Source organism: Panthera tigris, chromosome B2 (assembly GCF_018350195.1).
Source record: "Panthera tigris isolate Pti1 chromosome B2, P.tigris_Pti1_mat1.1, whole genome shotgun sequence".
NCBI lineage: Eukaryota > Metazoa > Chordata > Mammalia > Carnivora > Felidae > Panthera > Panthera tigris.
Genome location: NC_056664.1, coordinates 105,433,355 through 105,460,873, shown reverse-complemented (window position 1 = coordinate 105,460,873; position 27,519 = coordinate 105,433,355). Strand labels below are relative to the sequence as shown.

Below are 27,519 nucleotides of genomic sequence, written 5' to 3'. Positions count from 1 at the left end.
GGTGGGAAGCGTTCTGCAATCCTATGATCAGATCTCAGTCTTTTAGTGAGCCTTGTGCCTCTGGTCTGTGAACTCGCAAGTATTTTTCAGTTCCCTAATCCACCCCCCGTCTTATGTGGGCCAGGATGACTAGACAGGGCTGGCGTTGGGTATTTCCCTTCCCCCTAGATTGGATAAAACCCCAATAATTTAGACTGTGGTAAAATAGTTTCTCTTGAGAGTACCCCTGTTAAGAAGAACAGAATGCTCTGGCATTTTTCAAAATGGCTCTTTTTCTCCTCCTGCTGTCAGAAGCATGAGGAGATTTTTTTCCCCCTAATATTCACTGGAGAACCTGGTTGAGTTCCTGAAGGTGAAGCTTACCTAAGTGTGGGGGACCTCCTGTGTCTGCCAGCCCCTCCAGAGCTTTTAATTCTCAGACTTGTCCACTCTGAGCCTCTAGCAATTATCCATCACAGGTCAGATTTTTCTGCCATAGCACAGGTTCCTGCAGAGGCCTCTGCTCAGGGCTTTCTGCTCCTGTGATTCTCTGCATTCACCTGGCTCTCTAATTGGGATCTCACTTTCTCTTCTGGATCAAAAAAGAGTTGTTGATTTTCAGTTCATTCAGCTTTTTTATTTGTGGTTGCAACAGATTGACAACTTCCAAGCTCCTTACATGGTGAATCATAAACTATAAGTCAACTATGAGTTTTTAAAAAGTTATTAGAACACGGCCACATTCATTTGTGCATGAATTGTACAAATATGTACTCTTAGGTCATTTACCTTAAAAGTTGACCAACCTGGAGTGCCTGGGTGGCTCGGTGGGTTCAGCATCTGACTTTGGCTCAGGTCATGATCTTGCGGTTCATGGTTCAAGCCCCACATTGGGCTCTGTGCTGATAGCTCAGAGCCTGGAGCTTGCTTCACGTTATGTGTCTCCTTCTCTATCTGCCCCTCCCCTGCTTGATCTCTCACTCTCTCTTGAAAATAAATACATATTAAAAAATAAAATGGGCACAGTGAACAGATCACCAACAGAAGAGGAAATGCAAAGGCTAACAAACATATAAAAATATGCTCAACCTCACAAGTAGTCAGTAAAGTGAAAATCAAAACAATGAGGTACTGTTTTTTCATTCATCAGTTGGGCAAAAAGTAAAGACTGAGGGTAAATGATGATGACCAGGCAGAAACAGGTATCTAAAAACATTGCTGATGAGTTGATACATTTGGAGGAGGTAATATTTGTAAAATGATCTGATATTATCGATTATAATTAAAAATACACATAACCTTTAACACAGGAATCCCATTTTGAAATTCCATCACATTTCCAAGGGAAGAATTATCATGGATTACTTTTCATGTAATACATGGACCTTTATTGTCTGTCAGACAGTTTTATTTTCAGTGGCATTTGTGATTCTTTTTTTTTTAATTTTTTTAAATGTTTGTTTATTTTTGAGAGAGAGAGAGACAGAGCACGAGTGGGAGAGGGACAGAGAGAGAGGGAGACACAGAATCCAAAGCAGGCTCCAGGCTCTGAGCTGTCAGCACAGAGCCTGATGCGGGGCTTGAACCCACAAGCCGTGAGGTCATGACCTAAGCTGAAGTCAGACACTTAACCGACTGAGCCACCCAGGCGCCCTGGCATTTGTGATTCTTTTAAAAAAAGTGGTTGATAAGTTAATCCTAAAGCAGAAATGAGTACTAGAAGTCTGAATAACAATGATCCAACACTGGGTGGGGCAGCCTGTGGGGAGTTTGTGTTGTGGGGAGAGAGCAGGTGGGAAGGAATGATGATACACTAGGTATTTTATGAAACCAAGATAGACTGGGATGCAAATACTTGAGAGGCAATGGTCAGTGACAGTTTTAGAAGTTGAATAATGGCTATTAAATAAAATCCTCTGTATTGGGTTCCTAAAAACAGTGTTTTGTGACAGCCTATAGAGAATATTGGAACAGTATTCTACCTTAGAGGAAAAACATAAAGAAATCCATCATTGGAGCTCTTCCCTGTCAAAAACAGATACCATCTGGAATAAAGGTAATCCTTGAGCTCAGAGACGATGCTAGTAATGTTACAAAATCAAACTGTTAAGATAATCCATTATTATTACTGGAATGATACCAGGAAGTTCCACGAAGTTCATTCTTACAAAATTGCGCTTTGGGAGCACTTTTACACATTCCCTGAGGTTTCAGACTAATAAGCTGGCAAGAATCCAAGTTTTAACATTCACTACACAATTATATGATGGAGAAACATTGAGTTTTTGGTTGATTTGTAAAGATAGTAGTTTTTCATTTGTGTGCAAATTTGTTTAAGCAAATTCAGCTAAGAGCAAAATGTCTAATTAACTAAATGATGGGTGATATAACTGAACCGTGACCTCTGGCAAAGTAGAGCTTTAAAAACATACTGATTATTCTGTTTCTCAGGGCTGGTGAAATCTGTATAACCTGTATTTAAAAGAAATGAAAAAATTAAAAGGGATGAAAGCATTAAATGTCAACCGACCCTCTTCCAACCTTCCCCACCCCCACCCCCGCATGGTTGTTTTACCAGAATTTTTGGCTACAGCCTCAATATCAGAGCATTATTTGATAAGGGGACATAGTGAACAACTATTAAAAAAAAGAACTTCTTTAGAGAAAGGAGAGTTTTCTGAGCATTGGCCTTAGAGACATCTTTGTCATCTAAAACCAGAACATCCATGAACCATGAAGTAAGGGAAGAGATTCAGAGGTGCAACAAAGCAGAAAATTTGAACCTTGTGAGCCCCTTTGCAAAGACATTAACAGAAAGCCTACACATCACAAGAAGGCAAGTCCAAAGTTCTTGCTATTGCACATATTGTGTAACAGAAAGTTATAAAGTCTGTGAGGAAAAACTCTTCAAAGTTGGTAAATTCTGAGTATTTCTAAGTAGAAACTAAGTATGCTCCTGAATGAGAATATCAGCTCTGATAAAAGTAGTACATTTGCATGTGACCATGTGCATGTTCTAGAAAGGAGCTTCAGTGCCTTCTTTTCAGATCATTCATTTCAGCTATTTATTCATTTCCGTTTTTCTCACTCCCTTTTCCAAGGGTGAGTAGAAGACTAGTCTTTCATCAAAGAACAATCAAGCCCTTGCAGGGGGCAATTTAAAGGCTTCAACCAGGATTTGTATTACCAAGAGAACAGTCACAGTAGGAGAGTATTGACCAGGCAGTGGCTTGGTTCTGACTCTTGGAAGGTCTAAGCAGGCATGATTTGAAAAGGGAGAAGGAAAGCAGTGAGAGAAGAAAAGTGCCTTCAGTATGGACACATGCTATCCACTGCATAACCTTGGCGGTTGGGGGGGGGGGGGAGGCATTTGCATATGCTACTGTGTGATTGGCCTCTGAGGTATAGAACAATGTCTCCATTTGGAGAGACAAGAGGATTTGCAAATTATGGGGTCAATTAAGGAAATGTTTTTCTTCCATATAGGTTTAATTCAAAAGAATGCTAGGAGGTATACTACAATCCCCATTTTACAGATGAGGAAACAGTGGCGGAAAAACTAGTCTCTGGACATTAATCTCCCCTTTTCCTTATCTACCACAAAGTAATCCCTTTTTTCAGATATTAAATGTACCCTTGTGCCCAGGATGACTGCCCCTTCTCCAAATCCAAAACACTCAACCTACACCTGTCTTCCAGGATCATGAAGCATTATCTCACAATCTATATTTCACTCTTCTTTCTAAGTTTCACTTGCCTTATATCTCAACCTTGCCCGCTAGCTGTCTTCTCAGATTAGCCACTAAATATCTGATTTTTAAAAATCTCTACGTAAGTATAAATGTGCAATAATTGGGCCTTAAAATTTCCTGATCCTTTTCTACTTTGTTCTCCCCACTCTTTCCTTTTTCTTATTTCTTTTTCTTTTTTCTGTAAAGATATCAATAAACTTAATCAAGAACCCCAAACTGAGATAGATAGTATAGGTAAATAGGTATATATATATATATATATATATACTGTTATGGACTAAATTGTGTCCCCCAAGATCCTTATGTTAAGCCCTAACCCCCAATATGATTGGATTTGGAGATAGGACTTTTAGGGAGATAATTAACATTAAATGAGGTCTTAAGGGTGGGGCCCTAATCCAATAGGACCAGTATCCTTACAAGAAGAAGAGACAGGAAAGATCTTTTTCCATGTGTGTGCACACAGCAAGAAGACAGTGGTCTACAACGTAGGAAGAGAGGCCTCACTAGAAATCAACCCTGATGACATCTTAATCTTGGGCTTTCTAAACCTCCAGAATTGTGAGAAAATGAATTTCTGTTGTTTAAGCCACCTAGCCATAGTATTTTGTTATGGCCACCAGAGCAAATAAATACACATACTTTATGGAACATTTTACTATTCTGGACATTGTGAGTAAAGTGTGTCCTAAGTGAATCTTATAGCAAATTCTGTAGTAAGAGTATTGAATGGAAGTAAAAAAACAAAACAAACAAAAACAAAAAACCCAGGTGCAATCAAGTTCCAGTTCTCCCACTTTCTTTTTTCTAAGTTTATTTATTTATTTTGATGGAGAGAGTGGGGGAGGGGCAGAGAGAGAGGGAGAGAGAGAGAATCCCAAGCAGGCTCCTCTCTGTCAGTTCAGAGCCCAATGCGGGGCTCAATCCCAAGAACCATGAGATGATGACCTGAGCCGAAATCTCAGAAGCTTAACTGACTGAGCCACCCAGGCACACCCCTAGTTCTGCCAGTTTCTATGTTTGTGAACCTGACGGTGACTTCACCCCTATGAGACTGGCTCTCACATCTGTAAAAGGCTAAGATTCTTTCTCAAGGCCCTCATAGCTTGGAAATTCTGATTATTAATACCCAGGCAATGGTAGGGGTTATATATTATTACATATCACAAATCACTGGTTTTTCTTAGAATTATAGGTCAGACACATCACAAGAGTTGAAACCCACACCATAACAAGGAAAATCACGTAAGAGTTCCTTTATTTCTGTACTTCTGTGCTTTATGTTGTTGGGAAACCTGTCACTATGCCAAGGAGTTCTAGAAGCCACAATAAAAATAGGGCTCTTTTCCAAGGAATGTCAATTTCATAAAGATTTTGGGAGAAGAAAATGTGGACATAAAGCAAGTAATACAAATTCTGCACAAAATTTTAAAACATGACACTTTGGTGAAAGTTCAAGCTTCTGGTGGGCATATTACTCATCCACTCAATCTCTACTATTTCCTTTCTCTGCCTTTAGAAGCATTTTGATGGAAGTCTTTGTAAAATGCTGCAATAGGTAAATCTTACTAATTAGGAAAGGAGCCAATTTAGATGGGGTTTCAGATTTATATGCCTGTAGATTTTATTTACAAGTAGATTGATAGAAAAAGATTGCTAGTAGATTGATAGAAAAAATACTGATTGAAAAAATTATTCTATAGTCACACCTCTGTGACCAGACAGGCAATTCTCAAAAGTATGCAGTTCATCAAAAGGAAGGCAGTGTGGGATTGTGGTCAACTCAGGGAAAACAGACTGTAACTCAAAACACAACTCTTTTCAGGGAGGCCATTATAGGGACATCTGTAATATTTAAGGTGCCAGTTTATCTTTCCCTTTTTTTGGTTTCCCTTTGGTCTTGATAAGACTGTCCCACAAGACCTACTGTCCCTTAGCAGGGATGAACATGTGACCCAAGTTAAGCCAATTAGCCTCTCCTTCTGAGGATATGACTCTTGAGAAGAGGGAAGCGAACACTGGTAATAGCAAGAGCTCTTCATTCTGCACAGAGAACCTCGAACAAGCTGAGGGCCTCTCCATTACATCATTCTGTCTGGGGCCCTGGAGCAGTTCTGATCCCCGTTCTTCCCAGATTCTTCAGTTTTCCTTTGATTCTGTGGGCTATTCCCAATCTTTCTAATACTTTCTTGCTTGCTTGAGTTGGAGTATGTCTCTATTGCTTACAGTCAAAAGCCAGTAGTGTAGACCTGCAGGCATCAGCTTCATATACAAAAGTCAACATCTTATGTGAAAAAATGAGCTACTCTATTTGCAGGAAGTTAGTGAGATGGCAATTTATTTGGCATTATTATTTGTGTAGATTTCAGTATAAAACACTAATTACCTTTTAAGTGGAAGGAATCTTATATCTTCTTACCATTGTCCCTTTCTCCTTTCCTCCCCCCACCTCAATTTACTTCAACTCTGATTTCATTCTTTTTTTTTTTTATTTTTTTTTTAATGTTTATTTATTTTTGAGACAGAGAGAGACAGAGCATGAATGGGGGAGGGTCAGAAAGAGAGGGAGACACAGAATCCAAAGCAGGCTCCAGGCTCTGAGCACAGGCTCTGAGCCTCAGCACAGAGCCCCACACGGGGCTCGAACTCACGGACCGTGAGATCATGACCTGAGCTAAGTCAGACGCTTAACTGACTGAGCCACCCAGGTGCCCCTCTGATTTCATTCTTTTAAAAAAAAAAAAACTTACAAAAAAGACTCTTGCGTATCTAAATTTATTGTATATTTCTGCTTAAGAGATTGAACGCTATAAAACTTCATCTGGAGCACAGAGCATTTTTAAGTCAGTGAAACTACTCTGCCACTCTTATGATGGACACATGTTGTCATACATTTGTCCAGGTCCCCAGAATGTATGCCTCCAAGAGTGAACCCTCACGTAAACTATGGACTTCAGTTGATGATGATGTGTCAATGTAGGTTCATCAATTGTAATAAATGTTCCACTTTGAAGTGGGATTTTGCAATGGGGGAGTCTATACATGTGTGGAGATAGGGGGTATATGGGAACTCTCTATATCTTGGTCTCAACTACACTATGAACCTAAAATTGCTCTAAAATGAAGTCTATTAGAAAAAAATTTTTTTCTAACCTGTAGGCAAAGCTCATACTTAATCTATTTCATAATCATAATAATCATCATCCATGTTGATTCTGATGCTGGAGTGCTCTTCTGGTTTTGATTTCTTTTTGGTTTCTTTGTTTTTCTCAGTTAGATGTAGTTGATGCTCACATTGTCTCATGATCTTCTTGGAGGACATCCAGCTTTCCCCTTGTCGTTCTGCTGGTGCAGCACATTGTCCCCCCTTCACATCTGTGCCCTTGGCCTTCAGGATCTCCCTCGCTCTTATGAGACTACAGGTACAATTCCACGGATTTCCATCCAGATACAGATGTCTGAGGCGAGGCAACCCCTCCAAGGCTTTGAGGTCTAAGGCAGAAATCTTGTTATTCCTAAGGTTTAGAACCTGAAGCTGCTTCAGATCCTTGAGGTCCCTCTCAGTAATATCCTGGATGGCATTGCCTTTGAGGTCCAGCCTGGCTAAGGTCCCTGGAAGCCTGCAAAAGTATGGAAACAGGATGTGAGAGGAAGCCATGATCAACATTCCATAACTACCTAGGCAACCCGGACTGAGCAACACCAGCCTTTTCTGTACCACCATGTCCTGTTTGAAGCTAGAAAACAAGACTTGTTTTGAAAAATTAAGTCTTATGTATAGGTCTTTAACCCTTTCTCATAGGTCTTGTTTTCTAACCCTCTGAGTTTTCTGGTTCCTAGCCATAAAACTCTTTAATTTCTTTTGTTGTCAAATAGGATCACAGAAACAAATTGATAAGAAAAAAAGTTCCCAATTTTTTAGGTGGCAAAGGCCACGAATCCATAATTTATAAGAGAAAAAAAGTATTGAATAAAAACATGAAAAAGTGTTGTTCTTCATGAATATAAAAGGCAATGAAAAAGTGATGCAATGTTTTATGTATGAAATTAGAACATGGCTTTGGTTAATTTTTTTTTAATGTGTATTTATTTTGAGAGAGAGGGTGGGCACCCACAGTGAGGAGCCCGACGTGGGGCTCAAACTCATGAAACCATAAGATCATGACCTGAGCCAAAATCAAAAGATCATCAAGACCCAGGTGCTTAACCAACAGAGTCACCCAGGCACCCTGGTTTTAAATTTTTATATTTATTGCTGCTGAAGAGGTTGTAAGGTAAGAACTTAAACTCTATTGGTGGGAGTTTAAATTGGTACCATTTTGGAAACAATTTGGTACTATGTATCAAATTTAAATAATGTCATACCTTTCAACTAGGAGATAACAGAAGCAAACAGATTTATTTGCAAACATGTTTGTCACATATTTAATTATACTTATAACAGCAAAAAAAGGATAGACTAATATCTCCTAATATGTAAATTAAGAGATAATAAACTTATGTGACAATAAAAATCATATACTTAAATCATTTTTGAAGTACTAATTCTATGAGAAAGCTTTTCTAACTATGGCTTGAAAATCCAGAAGCTATAAAAGATCAATGAATCAATGACATTAAACATAATTAAAAAAAAAGAAATTGTGTATAGCAAAAGACATATGCAAAGTCAGAAGATAAATTATAAACTGGGGGAAAATATCTGCACCTTAAAACCCAGACAAAGTGTGGCACCTGGTGGGTCAGTCGGTTAAGTGTCCAACTTCAGCTCAGGTCATGATCTCATAGCTTGTGAATTCAAATCCTGTATCGGTTTCTGTGCTGACAGCTCAGAGCCTGGAGCCTGCTTCAGATTCTGTGTCTCCCTCTCTCTCTACCTCTAGCCCATATGAGCTCTCTCTCTCTCTCAAAATAAATTAAAAGAAAAACCAAACCACAGAAAAGCAAAGCCCTGAAGTCTTCAACCATACTCAAAATAGAGAAATGAAAAATAAAACCACAGAGAGATGCCATTTCTCACCTACCAGATTGGTAAAAATCTTAATTTCTAGCAACACATTCTGTGGGCAAAGCTGTGAAGGAACAGACATTCTCATACACAGAGACTAAAGTAGCATAGCCCCTATGTAGGAGAATTCAGCAAAGCCTAAAGAAATAACCTGTGTATTCACCCTTCAACCCAGAAATCTCACTTCTACATATACGGTTCACAAATATAAAACAGCATATATGTGTTTATTATGGTATTACTTATAATACAAAATGATTGGAAACAACCAAATACAACAGTAAAAAACTACTATGCAGTCTTTAAAAAGGAAGGGACTCATTCCTATGAATTACTACAAAATGATTTCCAGAAAGTATGGTTAAGGGGAAAAAGCAAAAAGTAGAATAGTATGTACAGTATGTGTAAGAGGGAAATAAAAATACATGTCCATATATTTGCTTATGTTTGGGGGAAAAAAGAATGATAAACCAGAAGTGAATAAAACTGGTTACTTATAGGAAGTGTTTGCATATGGTTTTAACTTTTGAATCATGTTAATGTTTTACATGTTCACAAAACAAAAATGGTAAAGCAAAAACAAGCCCTAAAACTGAATACAAACAGAAACAAACATATCTAATTAATCAATGTTTATGTTGGTGTATAACCCATAAAGGAAAGAAAAAGTACTCTGACTAAATATCCTTGGTGGATATATCTAAGCCTTAGACACTAGGGACAAAAGGATCTGCAAGGAAACTTCTCTTAGCATGCTTATTATTAACACCACCTAGTAATGAAATTTTGAAACTTTTTAAATGAATGCTCTAATACAAAACAAATCAGTAAGTGTATTCATATCATTAGGAACCAAGATTTCATTGTAAAAGAAGATATGCAAATATAAAATAAGAAAAACCCTCTAATGTTAAATGTGAATTGGAGATTTTAATATGAATTCATAGCTTAAAAATACATATTTCCTAATTCTGCATACTGGAAGGATCTAGAAATAAAGTTACACTCTAATGGTAATGCTATTCCAATAGCATAGCACACTGAACACCCAGATCTTAATTTCAGAATTCCAGTTTCCACTTAAAAGAAGCAAGGCTTCTTAGAGAAATGGCTTATTCTATGTCTGGAGCAAGGTAAGCTAGAACATCTGAGCCAGAATGCAATGACATATTCAAAGATAAGCAATATCCATCAGCATGGCTGCTATCAAAAATCTAGAATATAACAAGTGTTGATGAGGATATGGAGAAATTAGAACCTTTGTGCACTGTAGGAGGCAATGTAAAATGGTGTAGTCGCTATGGAAAACAGTATGGTGCTTCCCCCCCAAAATTAAAAATAGAATTACCCCATGATCCAGCAATTCCATTTCTGGGTACATACTCAAAAGAATTGAAAGCATGATTGGTCTCAAAGAGATATTTACATATTAAATAATCTTGTACATTATTTACGTGTTATTCACCCATATTAAATTCACAATAGCTAAAATGTGGAAGCAATCCAAATGTACATTGACCATGAATTGATAGGCAAAATATAAGATGTACATACAATGGAATAGTCAGCCTTACAAAGGAAGGAAATTCCGGGGCACCTGGGTGGCTCTGTAGGTTAAGTGCCCTGACTTGAGCTCAGTTCATGAATTCAAGCCCCGTGTCAGGCTCTGTGCTGACAGCTCAGAGCCAGGAGCCTGCTTTGGATCCTGTCGCCCTCTCTCTGTCCTTCCCCCGCTCACACTCTGTCTCTCTCTCTCAAAAATAAACAAACATTAAAAAACATTAAAAAACAAACTAAAAAATGAAAAAAACCCAAAACAAAAAACAAACAAAACAAAACAAAACAAAAAAACCGAAGGCAATTCTGATACATTCTACAACATGGATAAACCTTGAGGACGTTATGCTAAGCGAAAAAAGCCTAGCACAAAAAAGACAACTACTATAGTTCCACTTATATGAGATTTCTAGGGAAGTCAAATTCATAGAAACAGAAAGTATAATGGTGGTTGTCAGAGGCTGGGAGAGGGGGAAACAGGGAGTTGCTTAATGAGTGTGGAGTTTCAGTTTTGCAAAATGAAAAAGTTCTGGAGACCAATTACATAACAATAAGAAGGTATTTTACTGAACTGGACAGTTAAAAATGGTTAAGCAAGTTGTATGTGTATTTGACCTCAATTTTTAAAAAAGAGAAATAATGGAGGAGCACCACCAGACACTTGATTTCATCTCAGGTCATGATCTCACGGTTTGTGGGATCAAGCTCTGCATTCGGCTCTGCCCTGACAGTGCACAGCCTACTTGGGATTCTCTCTCTCCCTCTCTCTCTGCCCTTCCCTAGCTCTCAGGCACACATGTACTCACTCACTCACCAGCTCTCTCTCTCAAAAATAAATAAACATTAAAAAAATTTTTAAGAGAAATAATGGAATCGGGTCTCATGAACACAGGGACCACCTTGGAGGGGCACCCACTAGACAAATTTGGAGCAATTTGAGAATCAAAAGAGACTAGCAACTTGAAATGATCATAACACACTGAAAAAATTAAGATTCCTTAGGTCCATAGTGATACTCAGAAAAAGTAGAAAGGGTAAAGGGAGAGAAAAATACTCTATAATGTTCAATGGAAAAAATAGAAAAAAAAAACAAAATTAAATGATCTCAAATACATAAAAACAAATTATGTCTAGACATAGGCTCTTGTTGAGCAATTCTTGGATGATATTTCATTTTTCAACAGATGAAGTTTTCAGTCTTGAACAGGTACTGCTCTATAATCAGGAAAAAAAAAAGTTTTTCACTGTGGATACCAATGTGAAAAATGTCATGCTAATGCTTATTGATAAAAAGTAAAAAAAAAAAACAAAACAGAAGCCCAATTGTGAACCTGAAAATTTTTCTGCTACTCAACAGCTTCATATTCTCCTATTTCCAGATGCTATTTCCATAGAGTGTGAACCCCCTGAGTGTGCACTCATGTCTTTTAGTATTCAGTGACATTTACTGTGGTGGTCCCGGTTATATGATGATTGTATATTTTATGTTAATATCCTAAACTGTACAGTGAATATACATATATAAGTATTTGTGATTTTGATTATTTATTTAAGGTGTTGTCGCCTTAGTTGGAATAAAGTTTACCTTAAAAAGTAGATGAACTTACCAGGGAAAAATCACTTCTTTCATTTTAACGGTTGATAGTTAAATTTATATAACATTTATTTTTTATTTTATTTAAATTTTATGTATTTTGAGAGAGACAGAGAGAGAGAGAGAGAGAGAGAGGAACAAGTGGGGGAGGGGCAGAGAGAAGGAGAGACAGAATCCCAAGTAGGCTCTGGGCCATCAGTGCAGAGCCCAATGCGGGGCTTGCACTCAGGAACCTGAGTTGAGATCAAGAGTCGGACGCTTATTGGGATGAGCACTGGGTGTTGTATGGAAACCAATTTGACAATAAATTTCATATATTGGGAAAAAAAAAAAAGAGTCTGACGCTTAACTGGCTGCACCACCCAGGAGCGCCAACAGTTTGATAGTTAAATTTAATTTGAAGTCAGTCCCCAAGACAATGTATTTTATGTACATACCAACTGACATAAGGTACATCCCTAAAAGTTATACAGAAAATCTTACGTATAGCTTTTTTCCCCCAAGGAAATATGGACTATTAGCAGATGGTGTAGCAGTAAGCAAGACACTATTACCCTTCAGAGTACAAGGGAGAGAAATTGAGGAAAGATATGATAAAGTAAACCAAAGAGTCCAGTCTACTAATTAAGACTTGAGTTCTAACTTTGGCCATTCTTTTTACCAGTACGCAACTTCAGGTAAGTTATTTGGCTTAAAGTTTCTGATTTTCCACCCTATAGATGAAAGTGCCTAGTACACGGAAGTCACATAATAAATGTTAGCTAATGAAAATGAGAAAGCCAAGTTTTCTTTTAAACAAATATAATGAACAGTTCTAGGGTGGGTATCTAAAACTTATACCTGCTCTTCCTTTTTTTTTTTCTTCTGTGTTTCTATGGACATTATAACCAAAATGACACTGTAAGAGAAATCACTAATGTCCTGATTTTGTGAACTTAGGGCAGTCATTTATTGCTTTGATATACTTTGTCTTTATAAGTCTGATTTATGCTCAAAAAGTTTCCCTGATTTTAAGACAAACATGTTTCTAAAAATGCTGTGTGTTCTTTGGGTCTGTGGCTTTTTAAAGTAAAAAGGGGTACACCCCATTTTACCAGTAGATGGCACCTGAGTGTAAGTAAGGTAAAATGCTATGCCTGTGTTAGGTTGTAGAAAGCTATTCTGGATTTGAATTATCCAAATTGTGGATAAAGAAAAGGTGATGTGACTTATATTTGTTCACTGAGCTACAGATTGGTGAAATGAAAAGCAGCAAAAGTGAGACCCAGGTCTTGGGCATTCTAAGTTTTAAGTAGTATAATATATTGTTTATAGCAGAGTAAATCTCAGAGGTGGGTAAATCTCGCGTGGTGGCTAAAATTCCCTGACTCTGGAGTTAGACTACTGTGTTTGATCTTGACTCCACCACTTACTGACGATGCGATTTTGAGCAAGTTTCTTGATACCTCCTAACCTTAATGTTGTAATCTGTGAAATAATAGTTTAAAAAATGTACGTACATTCGCAGGTTTGTTGTAAAGAGTAATCGGAAATAACATGCATATATGAACTCACTGCTGGTTTAGTCAGTACTTAATGTTATGTTAGGTATTATTTTTTCTTTTTTTTAAATGGTTATTAATTTGTTTTTGAAAGAGAGAGAGAGAGAGAGAGAGAGAGAGAGAGATCACAAGTGGGGGAGGGGCAGAGAGAGAGGGAGACACAATCTGAAGCAGGCTCCAGGCTCTAAGCTGTCAGCTTGGAGCCCATCGTGGAGCTTGAACTCACGAATCGTGGGATCATGATCTGAGCAGATGTTGGATGTTTGAATGAGCCACCCAGAAGCCCCTAGGTATTATTTTCTATTTCGAATAATGTATTGAGGCAAAAGTAGTAGATATTTGAATATATGTGCACCTGAAAACATCCACTGTTACTTCCTTGGTACAATGTAGAATGGAGGATGGTCGGCAAAAGAAGGGGTTTGTGATTTGTGGTAGGATACATAGCTAGCAACTAAGCAACAAATTAGGTTAGGTTAGCAACTAGTAACAGGTTGCCTGTGTTTATAGTTTATTAATACAAAACTGAATTTTAAAGTACAATTTTGTGTATGAATAAAACCCATGAAAATAAAAAGTGTCCTGTTTTAAGCTTGTGGATAAAAGTCTTAACATTCAGAAATTAAAAAAAAAACAAAAACAACAGATCGTACTGTGTTTTAATGCTTTATGGGAGGAAAACCACAGAGAACCTTTTCTGGGTCATTCACACTTTCCAATTCAAAGAAAAGCTGGGGAGGTGGGGGGTGATGGAGAATTTAAAAATCACTTTCCACAAGAAGCAGATTGCTCTCACAGCTGGCCAAGTTCTTTGACAAAGTAGATAGCTGTGATGCTTAAGTTAATCCTCATAGGAAAAGCCCAGTCTCATCTCATGTCCTTTGCCCCATTATTCTTGCCCATTACTTCTCAACCCTGGCTGCACATTAAATTGATCTTGGGAGCTTTTTAAAAATGCTGATGCCTGGGCAAAAACTCTTGGGTATCTGCTTTAATTGGCTTGAAGTGAGGTCTGGGCCTAAGTATGCTTTTTTAAAGTTCTTCAGATAATTGTAATGTGGAGTCTGATTCAAGAATTATGGCTAGCTCAGGCTTGCAATTCTATTACACACTCCATTGGGTAAAAGCGTTGTGCTTTCTGTAGTCACTTATTAAACACACAAATGCCCTGGCGGGAGTAAATAATTAAGCTACTTTTCACTCATTAAACTTAGCAGGATTACTTAGCCAAATGCTTTCTAAAAGCTACCTGAATAGAGAAGTCCCCTGGATTCACAGTTTTGCCATGGCTGTTACAGCCCACTGAGAATCCTTGACAAGAGAGTCATTCCCCAATCTCTTTCATGAGTTTTTAGTCTATATGTGATTTGTTTTTTCTTGGAAAAGGGGCATATAGTGATAGAAAGTAAGGCTTGAAATACAGTAGAGAAATGACTGAAATTACAAGTATTAGAGTCTTGACACACTGCAGGCATGTTCTTTATGGCTTTTGTATCAGCTCTTCTGTCTAGAACACTTTCCTCCCCCACCCCCACCCCCAAACAGCTTCACAGCTAAATCCCTCACCTCCTTCCAGTCTTTGCTCAAAGCTTACATTTTTGTGAGGGTTACCATGCTTACCCTATTTCAAATGGCAACCAGCCACCCTTTTTTGTTGTTGCTAACTATAACACCTAACACCATGTAAATGTTATATACGTACACCTTGTGTTTATGGTTACTCTTTCCCTGCTAGAATTTAAGCTGTATAGAACAAGAAGTTTTATTTTTGTTGCACTGGTGTATCTCAAGTGCCTGGTAAAGTGCCTGGCACAAGGAAAACACTCAAAACTTATTTGTTGAAGTTAATTAATTGTATGTATGCATATGCTTATACATTAAAAGAAATTGCTTAATTTCAAATAACCCTGAATATGTATTTTAAAATCTTGATTTCCATTGGATAAATCATTTTTTCATGTTTTGCATTGGGTACAGTTACCATACTATATAACAAACTTCTTTTTTTCAACTAGAAAAAATGAACATCTGGGGGAGCCTGGGTGGCTAGTCGGTTAAGTGTCTGACTTCGGCTCAGGTCATGATCTCACAGTCTGTGAGTTCAAGCCCCGTGTCGGACTCTGTGCTGACAGCTCGGAGCCTAGAGCCTGCTTCGGATTCTGTGACTTCCTCTCTCTCTGCCCCTCTCCCACTCGTGCTCACTCTGTCTGTCTTTCTCTCTCTCAAAAATGAACATTAAAAAAATCTTTTTAAAGAAAAAATGAACATCTGTACATATCAAAGATAATTTTTCCCTTTTTCATTCATAAAAAAAGTTGTTTATTGTAACTAGCAATGCAGATAAGTAAATTGAGTGCCATAGGGTCTTACAGAAGCCAGAAGTTGGTATATTAATTACAAGCAATTTGATAATGATAATCAACAGAGCAAGATGCCTTTTTTTCCTATAAAGCACCAAAAGGAAAACGAGTCCACTGATAGGCACATATAATAAATAACATAACATCTTTTTACGAGAATAATAGGGCTTTATTCTTCTACTTTATTATCTACTTTACAAATGTAGAACATGTAATAAAGTTTACATAAAAAGCATCAATTAATGTCAACATGTACATTAGTCATAGTTATGACTGGGTGGGGGAACAGGATGGTGGGTTGGGCACAGAGGGAGGGATATTTGGAAAGAGAAATTAAGTGTCAGAGTATGAGGATATGTATGTGTTTGTGTCCATATGTGCAGGAGTGTGTGTGTATGCATGTTTGTGAGAGAGAGAACTGAGGAGACAACCGAGAACACAAGGTAAGACACCCCAAATGGACTCACACACCCACAGGCAGACACAGATAGAAGCAGAACCAGGATTAAGTCCTTTAAAGATCACAGCCCTGAGAAGAAAACAAGTCTCCCAAAAACAGAATTCCAAGTAAATACAAGATGAGATTATACACTTCTGATTTTTTTCATAGCTACTATTTCAATGCTTTTAAAAATATTTTACTAAACTTCCCTCTCATTTCTTTTACATATCCTTGCTTCGCTAGTGGCTGTGTACCTGTTGCTGGATCTCAGGCCACATGCTTAAAAACCAAAATACATTTTTACAAATACCATCCCCATATTATGTTTGTTAGCATACTCCGCCAAAGTGGCGTCGTATATTTTCAAATACAGATCGCCCCTGTTGGTGTCTTGTCTGACAGGTGAGAGCAATTAAGTTAGTGCAGATTCAGTTAGAGGGCTGGGGATTCCAAAAGCCCGTCTAAAACCTCTACCCTGGAACCCTTGGATAGCCTTGATCAGATCATTTATGTTTGCTCTGTTTTTCTTGCTTGTATGCTGTGCTTAATTGCCCCAATCTTCAGAAAACGTTAAAAGGAGTCAACATAAGTGAGAACTCTCCCTTACCTTAGAGGTATAGACAACAGCAGGTTCTGTTCCAGGGCCAGGTTGGAGAGCTGGGAACACATCTGCAGGGCTCCAGCTTCGAACAAGCTGACAATGTTGTTGTCCAGAAACAAGTGTTTCAGGTCTCGGAGGTCCTGGAAGTCTTGGGCTGTAACTCTCTGAATCAGATTATTGCTAATATCTAGTTTTTGTAGCCTTGCTGGTAGTTTAAGGGGCAACGTTTGAACCTGGTTTTGGGACAACTCAAGAGTAGTTAAATTGGCAAGGATCTGTGCCCCATCAATGGAGGAGAGTGAGTTTTCTGACAGATAAAGGTGGGAAAGATTCTCCAAGTGTCTCATGTCTCGAAACCTTACCACTTTGAGCTGGTTTCTCTCCATTTTTAAAGAGAGCAGGGATTTGGGCAGATTAATAGGAATTTTAGTCAGAAAATTACCACTGACACTGAGAAATTGCAAAGCCTGAAGAGAAGCAAAGAAGCTAGCTGGTATAAGATGCAGTTTATTATTCTCCAGGCTCATACTTTTCAGGTGGGGAAGTACCAGTGGTCCAGCTACAGATTCGATAATGTTGCCATCCAACATCAAACTCTGCAAACTGATCAAAGAAGAGAGTGTGCTGGGAGAGAGAGAAGAGATCAGATTGTTTTTAAGTTCAAGGATTTTTAATTTCTTCAGTCCTTCAAAATCAGATCCGTGTAGGACATTTATTGAATTCTCATTTAGTTTTAACACTTCAAGACTGGCTGGCAGAACCCTGGGGACTCGTCTTAACTTATTTTTCCAGAGTTCCAAGGTCTTCAAGGTACTCAGAGTTTTGAAAGTGTCATTTTCTACTGACTCTGTTCCACTGGCCAGCAGAATAAAATCTTCTAGAGCCAACATTCGGGTGAAGCTAGACAGCTACAAAAAAAAAAAAAAAAAACCGTACACAATGAAATGCAGTTGTCATTCAATACTAATGATACTTCAGATTTCCCTTCAGGACCTCTTTAAAATTATTTTTTAGAAAAGGATGGAAACTCAGGTTCTGACTACTTTTTTTTGAAGATTTTATTTTTAAGTAATTTCTGCTCCCAACGTGGGGCTCAAACTTACAACCCCAAGATCAAGAGTCACATGCTCCTCCTCCTGAGCCAGGCATGCACCCCAGGTCCTGACTAGTTTTATTCATGATTGCTAACATGAAGGATATTAAAAATATGTTAAGCACTTTTACACACTATTGGTAGACATAATACTAGCCAACTTTTTGGAGTGCTTCGGTGGCTCAGTTGGTTCGGTGTCTTGACCTCAGTTCAGGTCATGATCTCACAGCTCGTGGGTTTGAGCCCTGCATCAGGCTCTGTGCTAACAGCTTGGAGCTTGGAGCCTGCTTTGGATTCTGTGTCTCCCTCTCTCTCTCTCTGCCCCTCTTCCACTCATGCTCTGTCTGTCTCTCTCTCTCTCTCTCTCTCTCTCTCCTTCAAAAATAAACATTAAAAAAATTTTTTTTATATTGGTCAACTTTTGCTGTACATTCTCTGACCAGCAAGCTTATTTCTAGCCAGAAGTACTTACTAGTTGCACAATGATTTATGAAGCAGGATGTTCTTTGTGGCATCATCTTATAATAGCCCCGAATGGGAACAATCTGGAAATCTTTCACCAAACTATTAGCAGCTGCTAACTCTACAGTGCAAGATTACTAGAGGTTTTCATTATCTTCATTTTGCATTGTTTATATATTTTTAAGTTATAAATTACATTAAAAAATTTTAAGCATTAAACATAAAAATTTTAAATGTCCTAGACACTGCTATCACTAAGATGGGCCTATTAGAGAAACATTTCAACTATGTTATAATTTGAAACACTAGCCTCCATATTCCCCTATTGTTCAAACTGTACTTCATTGATGCAAAAGATCCATGAAGAAACAAACAGGATACACGTGTCTCGATCTCTGTAGAACAAAGATTCCATTCACACATATACCCCAGATCTAATGCTACTCTTGTCCTAGATTTTAGAAATGATCAAATCTGATATGCTTTCTCCATAGGTTGCAAGTTCAAGTACCCCTCTCCTCTCCGCATATCTGTCAACCTCCTAGCTTGCCATCTAGGTCTTCTTCTGAATGATGTAATTCTTGGTATTTTGTTCTTAGAGTAAGATCATCTCTAGGCAGAAAGAGGAATTGTTCCAGATTTTCTTCAGCTTGGTAAAACTTCACAAAAATTTTCAATCTGCTTTAGAATTCAATTGCTAAAATTTTCAGGGCAAAATTTTATGCCTTACTAGCTACAGGTTTTAAATGTTTGATTTAATTATGCAGTTGAGCCCTTTTGTAATAACAATTGCATGATTAACACTTTCAAAGTGGGTTGATTTTGTACCATATATTTATTTATCCCGGGAAGACATGTGATGTGAATTATGGTAGATTTTATTTTATTTTAATTTTCTTAAGGAGTTGGGGAGAGGGAGAGAGAAACCCAAGCAGACTCCATGCCCAGTGTGGAGCTCGACGCGGGACTTGATTTCATGACCGAGAGATCTTCACCTGAGCCAAAATCAAGAGTCAGACACTTAATTGACTGAGCTACCCAGGCACCGAATCATGGTATATTTCAAAGCTTCTCCTAATATGATACTCTGTTAGAAAAACCTCATGTTAAAATTTCCATAACAGATGTTTCTAATCATAATAGTTTTGGCGGCTGCTAACATGTGATATTTTCTTAATGATTAATCAGATGTATTAATTAGTCCTAGTCCCAGTAATAATCATAATTTTTTTCTTGCATTTATTGAACATCTACAAGTGCCAAGTACTTTTTTATATTTAAAAAAAAAAAAAAAAAACATAAGCCCCAAATGGAGTCATTTGCTCCCCACCCATGATGGCAAATCAAGACTTAATTATAGTTTTGACCTCTCCTAAAAATGTGACTTTTTAGGGGCATCTGGGTGGCTCAGTCAGTCAAGCCTCAGACTCTTGATTTCAGCTCAGGTCATGCTCTCACAGTTCATGAGATAGAGTCCCACATCGGGCTCTGTGCTGACAGTGCGGAGCCTGCTTGGGGTTCTCTCTCTCCCTCTTTCTCTGCCCCTCCCCAGCTCGTTCTTTCTCTGTCTCTCACTCAAAAATAAATTAATAAACATCAAAAAAAATTTTTTTAAATGTGACTTTTTAAGAGTCAATCTGAAATTTCTTCATCAGCATTAGTGAGGCAATCACCATGATAAAAACGCTTTCCGTCCCTTCTTCCCCAAAGAAACTTGACCTGCCTGAAACCATCCTTACTTATGTTTTGTTAATAACTCCTTTGCTCTACCCTCCTGCCTATGAATCCTCCCATTTGGTACAACTTCTCAGAGCATCTCTGCTTGCTAGATGAGATGTTGCCTGATTCATGCATCACTTATTATTAGATCTTCAAATGTACTCAGTTGCATTTTGTGTTTTAACAACATATTATCATTAGTTCTTCTAATAACTAGCAAATTTGCTATTATCAAACTTTTGAGAGTTGAGAATTTCAACAAGGTCTATTGGACTCTACAGCCCTTTCTTCTTCAACTTACCATTCTCTATTGCATTTAGTCTACAGTTAATGGTTTTCCAAAAAAGATAAGATCTAGACACAAATCAGAGAGTTTTAGAAAAGCAGAAATTTTAGGGGTACCTGGGTGGCTCAGTCAGTTAAGCATCTGACTTTGGCTCAGGTCATGATCTTACAGTGTGAGTTTGAGCCCCGAGTTGGGGGTCTGTGGTAACAGCTCAGAGCCTGGGGCCTGCTTCGGATTCTGTTTCCCTCTCTCTCTGCCCCTCCCCCGCTCACGCTCTTCCTGTCTCTCTCAAAAATAAAAATAAACATTAAAAGAAAAATTTTTAAAAAAGATAATCAGAAACTTTAGAGGTTACCTAGTTCAAATCTCCCATTAGAATTTCAGGCAAAAAAAAAAAAAAAATTTTTTTTAATGACCTGCTCAAGACTGTTCCTGAAATACTTTTCATCCTGAAGTGTCCTTTCTAGACTTTCCTTCATATAAAGTCATGTGTGATTCTAGACATAGATCTTCATTTCTTAGATTGTTGATCTCCCAAAAGAACTTGGTGTTATTAGTACTTCTACATTTATCTGACTGACCATAAACCCTAAAAGATTACTGTTTATGTAGCAAGGCTCAGAGATGACACGGCTCTGAATGGGCAATTTATCTGGGGACTAGGCAAAGTGTGGTATCAGAGCCTCTTCATTTGTCTTCATTTCTATTCATGAAGTGTACAGACTGGCCTAAGTAGACTGTTCATGTTCCTAAGCAAATCCAGTGGGTAGCTGAAGCACAGAGACCTTTCTTTCTCCTTTTTGTCAGTCAATGCCGATTACTCTTGATTATTATTAATTAAAATGGCTACCATTTTCTAGGGATGCCTGGCTGATTCAGTCAGTGGAGCATGTGACTCTTGATCTTGAGGTTCTGAGTTTGAGCCCCACGTTGAGTATAGAGATTACTTAAAAATAAAATCTTTTTAAAAAATGGTTAGCATTGTCTAAGTATTTACTATGTTTATAAAGCCTTGTGTGCAAGCATGATTATTACCTTTTCAGAAAGGGAAACTAAGGCTCAAGAAGGTAAAATAACCAGTCCAAGTATATCTTGGTAGCAAGTGTAAAAGTTGAGCTTCCCACCCAGGTTTATCTTACCCCAACACACATATTTTTATTTTAACTTTACTGCTATAACATGAATTTAGCAGAAGAATATAGAATTCTGGTACCACAAACAGTGAAGAAGATGCCCACTGATTTTCAACTTTTCCGTTGATTTACAGAGCTGACAAAGGAAAATAATTCTGCGAGGCTAGTTTTTCCATTTTCCTGGACTAAGCCGAGGTGTGCTCCAGAGATGTAAAAAGAGATGCTTTTGCCCTTGAGCTAACTTGATGCTACTGCTTCTTCTTTCTTTCCTTTTTTAAGTTTTTATTTATTTATGTATTTTGAGAGAGAAAGCGTGCAAGTGGGGAAGGGGCAGAGAGAGAAGTGAGAGAGAGAGAATCCCAAGCAGGCTCCACATCACCAGTACAGAGCCTGACGTGGGGTTCAAACTCACAAACCATAAGATCATGATCTGAGCCAAATTTGGACCTTTAACTCACTGAGCCACACAGGTGTCCCCCTCACCCTTTGGTTTTGTTGTTGTTGTTGTTGTTGTTGTTGTTGTTGTTTTTAAGGTTTTGAGGCTGCTGATTTTTCAATGTTGCTTAAAAAACAAGGCAAGTATGGCTTGGTGTTAAAAATTAGGCATAGGAAGTTTAGCTAAATATAATTCCTGCCATACAGTCTTACAGTTTAGTGAACCTAATATATATGTAGATAAAAGTTACAATAAAATATGAAAATTTTTTAAAAAAGCAAAGCAAGTAAAATGAAGTAGAGCAAAGAAACAACTTCTGCTGGTTTCCCAATAAGAGGCTTTGTTTCTGGTTTCCTTTGGGCAGACCTTGCTCCAAGCATTGGAGGGCCACAGACCTTTCTTGGGTTCCTTATAGGTCCAATGTACACATGAAATTGAAATATTAGTTACAGCCTCAGACATGTGTGAACTAAGCCAGTAAAAGTTTTGTAAAACAATGTTGGAATTATTTTTCTGATCATCAAAGCAACACTTGTTCTCTGTAAACAATTTTAAACTTCTGGAAAGTATGGAACGAATATAAAAATAATCCATAATCCCCCCACTTGGTGATAAACTCTGTTTATATACTTCTTACCCCAGAGGAATTTGACATAGCTTCTTCCCTTCCACAAAATATGTAAAGAGCAATCATTTTATCTATTTTTTTAAGTTTATTTATTTTGAGAGAGAGAGAGAGAGAAAGAGAGAGAGAAAGAGAGCGAGCTGAGGAGGGGCAGACAGAGAAGAGGACAGAGGATCCAAAGCAGGCTATGTGCTGAGAGCAGAGAGCCCAATGTGGTGTTCGTACCCATGAGCCACGAGATCATGACCTGAGCTGAAGTCAGACGCTTAACCAACCGAGCCACCCAGATGTCCCTGCACAATCATTTTAATTGGCTACTGTCATAAAGACACTCCTATTTGTTCTCTAAATGTAAGAGCTAAAACTATAAAACTCTTAGAAGAAAATACAGGCATAACTTTTCATCACCTTGGGTTTGGTAAAAGCTATCTTAGATATGACACCAAAAGCAAAAGTGACAACACATCCACAAAACAGGGAAATTGGACTTACTCAAAATTAGGAACTTCTGTGCTTCAAAGGACATCAGTAAGACAATGAACAACAGCAATGACAATGACAACAAAAACAACCATAGAATGGGAGAAAATTTTCTCAAATCATGTATCTGATAGGAGATTTGTATTTAGAATATATAAAGGACGCTTACAACTCAATAATTAAAAGACAAATAACCCAATAAAAAAAATGGGCAAAGGATTCATATAGACATTTCTCCAAAAAAGATATGCAAATGTTCAATCAGCACACAAAAAGATGCTCAACATCATTAACCACTAGTGACATGAAAGTCAAACCATAATGATGAGGTGCCTGGGTGGCTCAGTCGGTTAAGTGTCCAACTTCAGTGCAGGTCATGATCTCATGGTTCATGGGTTCGAGTCCAGCATCAGGCTCTGTGCTGACAGTTCAGAGCCTGGAGCCTGCTTCAGATTCTGTGTCTCCCTCTCTCTCTGCTCCGTTCCTGCTTGTGCTCTGTCTCTCTCTCTCTCAAAAATAAATAAACATTAAAAAATTAAAAAAAAAAGTCAAACCATAATGAGATACTAACTGACACTCACTAGGATGGTTATGATCCAACAAAAGATTAGAAATGTTAGCAAGAATGTGGAGAAACTGGAACTGTCATACATATAGGGATGTAAAACAATGGAGCCACTTTGGAAAACAGTCCAGCAGTTCCTCAAAATGTTAAACATAGTTTCCATATTACCCAGAAATCCCACTCTTAAGTATATGCCCAAGACAGATGAAAATATATGGGCACACAAAAACTTGTACATGAATGTTCTTTGGAGCATAACAGCCAAAAAAAGGAAGCCATCCAAGTGTTCATCAACTGATGAATGGATAAACAAAATGGTATATGCATACAATGAAATATTCAGTCTTTAAAAGGAAGGATATTCTGACATATGTTATAACATGGATGAACCTTAAGGACATTATTTTAAGTAAGAGAAGCCAATGACAAAAGACCACAGGTTTAGGGAGAAAGATTGACTACAGTTTGGGCATGTTATTTTGAGATCATAGACCAAAATGAAGAGGTCTAGGAGGAAGCTGGATAAGTCTGAAACACAGGGGTAAGGCATGAATCCAAAATTCAGTTATGGGAGCCATCATCACTTCCTTAAAGTACACTCTCCTAAGGAGAGTATACATAGTAAGAAATGGAATGACCAAGGATTGAGACTCTCTGGAGATGACAAAAAAAGAAGGGGCAGTGGAGGAAAAGAAACCTACAAAAATGGCAGAAAAGAACTATCAGAGAGGAGTAATGAGGACACAAAAGTATGGTGCCACGGAAGGCAAAAGAGAGAATTTCAAGAAATAGGAGGGAGCCAACATCCTGGAGAGAACAGTTTTTAACTGTATGAAGTGGGTAGAAAGCAGACAGTAGTGAATTAAAGAATAAATGGTAGATAAAGATGGGTGCCTGGGTGGCTCAGTCAGTTGAGCATCTGTCTTGATTTTGGCTCAGGTCATGATCCCCAAGTTTTGGGATCAAGCCCTGAATTGGGCTCAGTGTTGAGTGTGGAGCCTGCTTAATATTCTCTCTCTCGCTTGCTCTCTCTCTCTCTCTCTCTCTGCCCCTCTCTGCAGCTTTCACTCTCTCTCTCTCTCTCAAAAAGAAAAAAAAAGAGGTAAAGAAGTAGAAACAGTAAGTACAGATTACCTTTTTTTTTTTTTACACACAGACTTAAAATAATGTTATTTTTATTGTAATGAAAGGAGCCTATTTCTAAGCTAGAACAGGGCCCTTATAAAGAAAGAGCCACTGGAGATACGGGTATGGGGAAGATGATGAAGCAAGCTCCAGGGAGAGGTGAGGAAGGTGGACTCCAGGGCATGGGTGTGAGGTTGCCTTGAGCAGACAGAGGGAGATCTCATCCTCTCTGTCTGGAGGAAAGAGTTTGCAGAATTGAATGGAGACAAGTTAGTACACAGGGAGAAGGAGTTGAGGGAGATCAAGACTAATGGCCTCAGTTTTGTCAAGAATAGTCAATAAAAGGGAAGACCAATCGTTGGTGATAGGAGAGCAAGGATGGCGGGGATTGTGAAAGCAGCCCAATGCTGCACTGAAGTTTTGAAGATGTCAAGGGAACACAGGAAGAAGAACTGAAAGGGCAGATGGGTGACGCTGAAGACCCAGATGAGGCCGGAGACCTTAAACTTGTGGTGGTTCTATGGATTTGTGGTTGTTGCAAACCACACATACATATGCACGTGTGCAGAGAGGTTGTGTGACCATCTCCAGCAGCATCTGGGTATCCAGGCATAGGAGAAAAAGGAAAATGATCACCCTAATCTAAGACTGAGGCTTTGCTGGATAGGTGTTGAGATCATTAATTTTGGGATGCAAAAAAGGCAGGGATAGGGAAAGAAGATGGATAAGAAATGAACTAATTATCTGAGAAAACATGGGCAGATCTAGGGTTCAAAGTCTCCATGGGGTGGATGGAAGAGAAGTAGAGAGGGTGGCGGGTGAGACGAAAGAAGATAATGACCAGGGAGTGGAGGAATTCGAGATTTCTGAGTGGAGGCATTTTGGGTATAATGATTATGATATGACCAAGAGGGCAGACGGCTGTGGTGAAGTAGGAATGTAGATACACACTTTCTTGTGAGCTCATGAGGCTTACACATCGGACACTGAAGGCACAAAGGAGATGCAGGACTCAGGATGGAGAGGACGACCAGGAGCCAGGAGGGAAGGGGCCAAGGCACAGTACGAGGCAAGCAAAGAACAAATGGGGAGTGTTACAGTCTGATGGATGTGCCTCAAATAAGGAGAGATTTTTACAGATGCACGCATAAATAAAGGCCTTCATCCTGTGAGGGCAAGAACTGTGAATTTTTCATATTATATCCCTAGTCTCAAACACAGCATTCACAAACCGAAACACAAAACATATGGATAAGTAATAGAAACATTTTTACTTTTATGCATGGATATATGTATGTCGTACACATCCATGCATATGCGGTGTGTGTGCACATACATGTATGTTGTATATATGTGTAGATACACATATGTGTGTGCATATGTAATTTCTATTGCTATTAATCTGAAGGTATTTTCAAGGTATTTTTTTCTTGAAATACAGGCACCCGATTCTGTAGTTCCAACCAAATGGACAGAACATACAGCATATTCACAAGATACAGCTCACATTCGTGAAATACGGTCAATTTAAAACCTAAGGGTTTTTAAAATAGAAGTATTATTGCTTAGAGCTTTTTATTACTTTCGCAAAACAATCATGTCTTTCATCAACGTTTCTGCTGGGAACCGTCCTTCCAAGAGACGGTTAACTGGGTTAAATTCGGGGAAGAGGCAATATTGCTGTTCAGTGAACCTAAACCCACGACAAATGCACTCATTCAATAACTGAATTTGATGAGAGGGATAATTTCATCTTATCAGCTGCAAGGCAACAGTGTGGGATCATTATCCGGCTTAGCTGACACTTCAGCTCTTGGCGTCTCAGGCCCTCAGAACAAATATTTAAGCATCTCGCCCTTTAACCAGCTGTCCCGCTTAAATGCTGAGACCTGACAAGGTCAGACTTGCTCTCTGGCATTAGGCACTACTGGATTACAAGAGCAAAGTAAACATGACGACTAGGCAATTTTGCTTATTGAGCCTTGAAATAAATACCATGCCACATATTTGAAAGTCTCCCTGCTTAGGCACACGTACGTTAAAATGTCTTAACCAAATGAAAGGGGATGGTGACTCTTTTGAAGGGAAAGTACATTCACCTGCTGACTGTCTGTGCCTGGATCACAGAGAGGTATTTCCTTATCTCAGGATTTGGCCTATGAGGGAGAAGCAGTGACTAGTAAAAACAAAACCAGAGAGCCATGGAATCTGCCAGGGAAAAGGAGCCTGGGATCACCATCACACCCAGGCTTCTTACTTCACAAAGGTAAAAAGTGAGGCCTGGAGATTTTTTTAACTGCTTGTTTAAGATGATTATATCTCTAGCTAGGGAGAAAATGAAGATGAGAACCCTTATCTCTTGATACCTTTCGAAATACCAAAGGCCAAAAAGTTCCTTCATATTACAAAAGCCAGGCAAATCTATAGCATTCTTTACAGCACTCTGAATAGGTAGGCATAAATAAAAACGTTAGAATTAAAAGTGCATAGAACGAGAACGGCAGTAATGTGCCCAAACATAAACATGTATTTCCTCTGTAGAGGTGTCCACAAAGACACTGAGGCCTGGCATGTTTGTAGGATTTGTATAAATAATTCTCAAATGCTTGGGTTCATCTTGATGGTCTTATGATGCTCTAAGTGTCATCTGTTTTTTTATGGCACAAACAAAACTACTTTTTCCCCTTTCCCCTGAAAGCACTTCTTTTTTTTAATGTTTATTTATACTTGAGAGAGACAGAGAGGGAGAGAGAGAGACGGA

The 27,519-nt window shown here is 38.5% G+C and overlaps 1 protein-coding gene across 7 annotated transcripts in view; it reads right to left on the bottom strand.

Moving 5' to 3' along the window:
- Positions 1-6,451: 6,451 nt before the first annotated feature.
- The window catches only part of LOC102970014 (nephrocan-like), a 29,877-nt gene continuing 8,809 nt past the window's right edge, over positions 6,452-27,519 (bottom strand). For all 7 annotated transcript variants that reach the window (XM_042987071.1, XM_042987066.1, XM_015535955.2 and 4 more), the window contains 2 exons: positions 16,841-17,742; positions 6,452-7,351 (listed from right to left, as the gene is read on the bottom strand). In XM_042987071.1, coding sequence (XP_042843005.1) covers positions 6,904-7,351; positions 16,841-17,724 — 1,332 coding nt within the window. In that variant the 5' untranslated portion in view covers positions 17,725-17,742 and the 3' untranslated portion in view covers positions 6,452-6,903. The remainder of the gene's footprint in view (positions 7,352-16,840; positions 17,743-27,519) is intronic.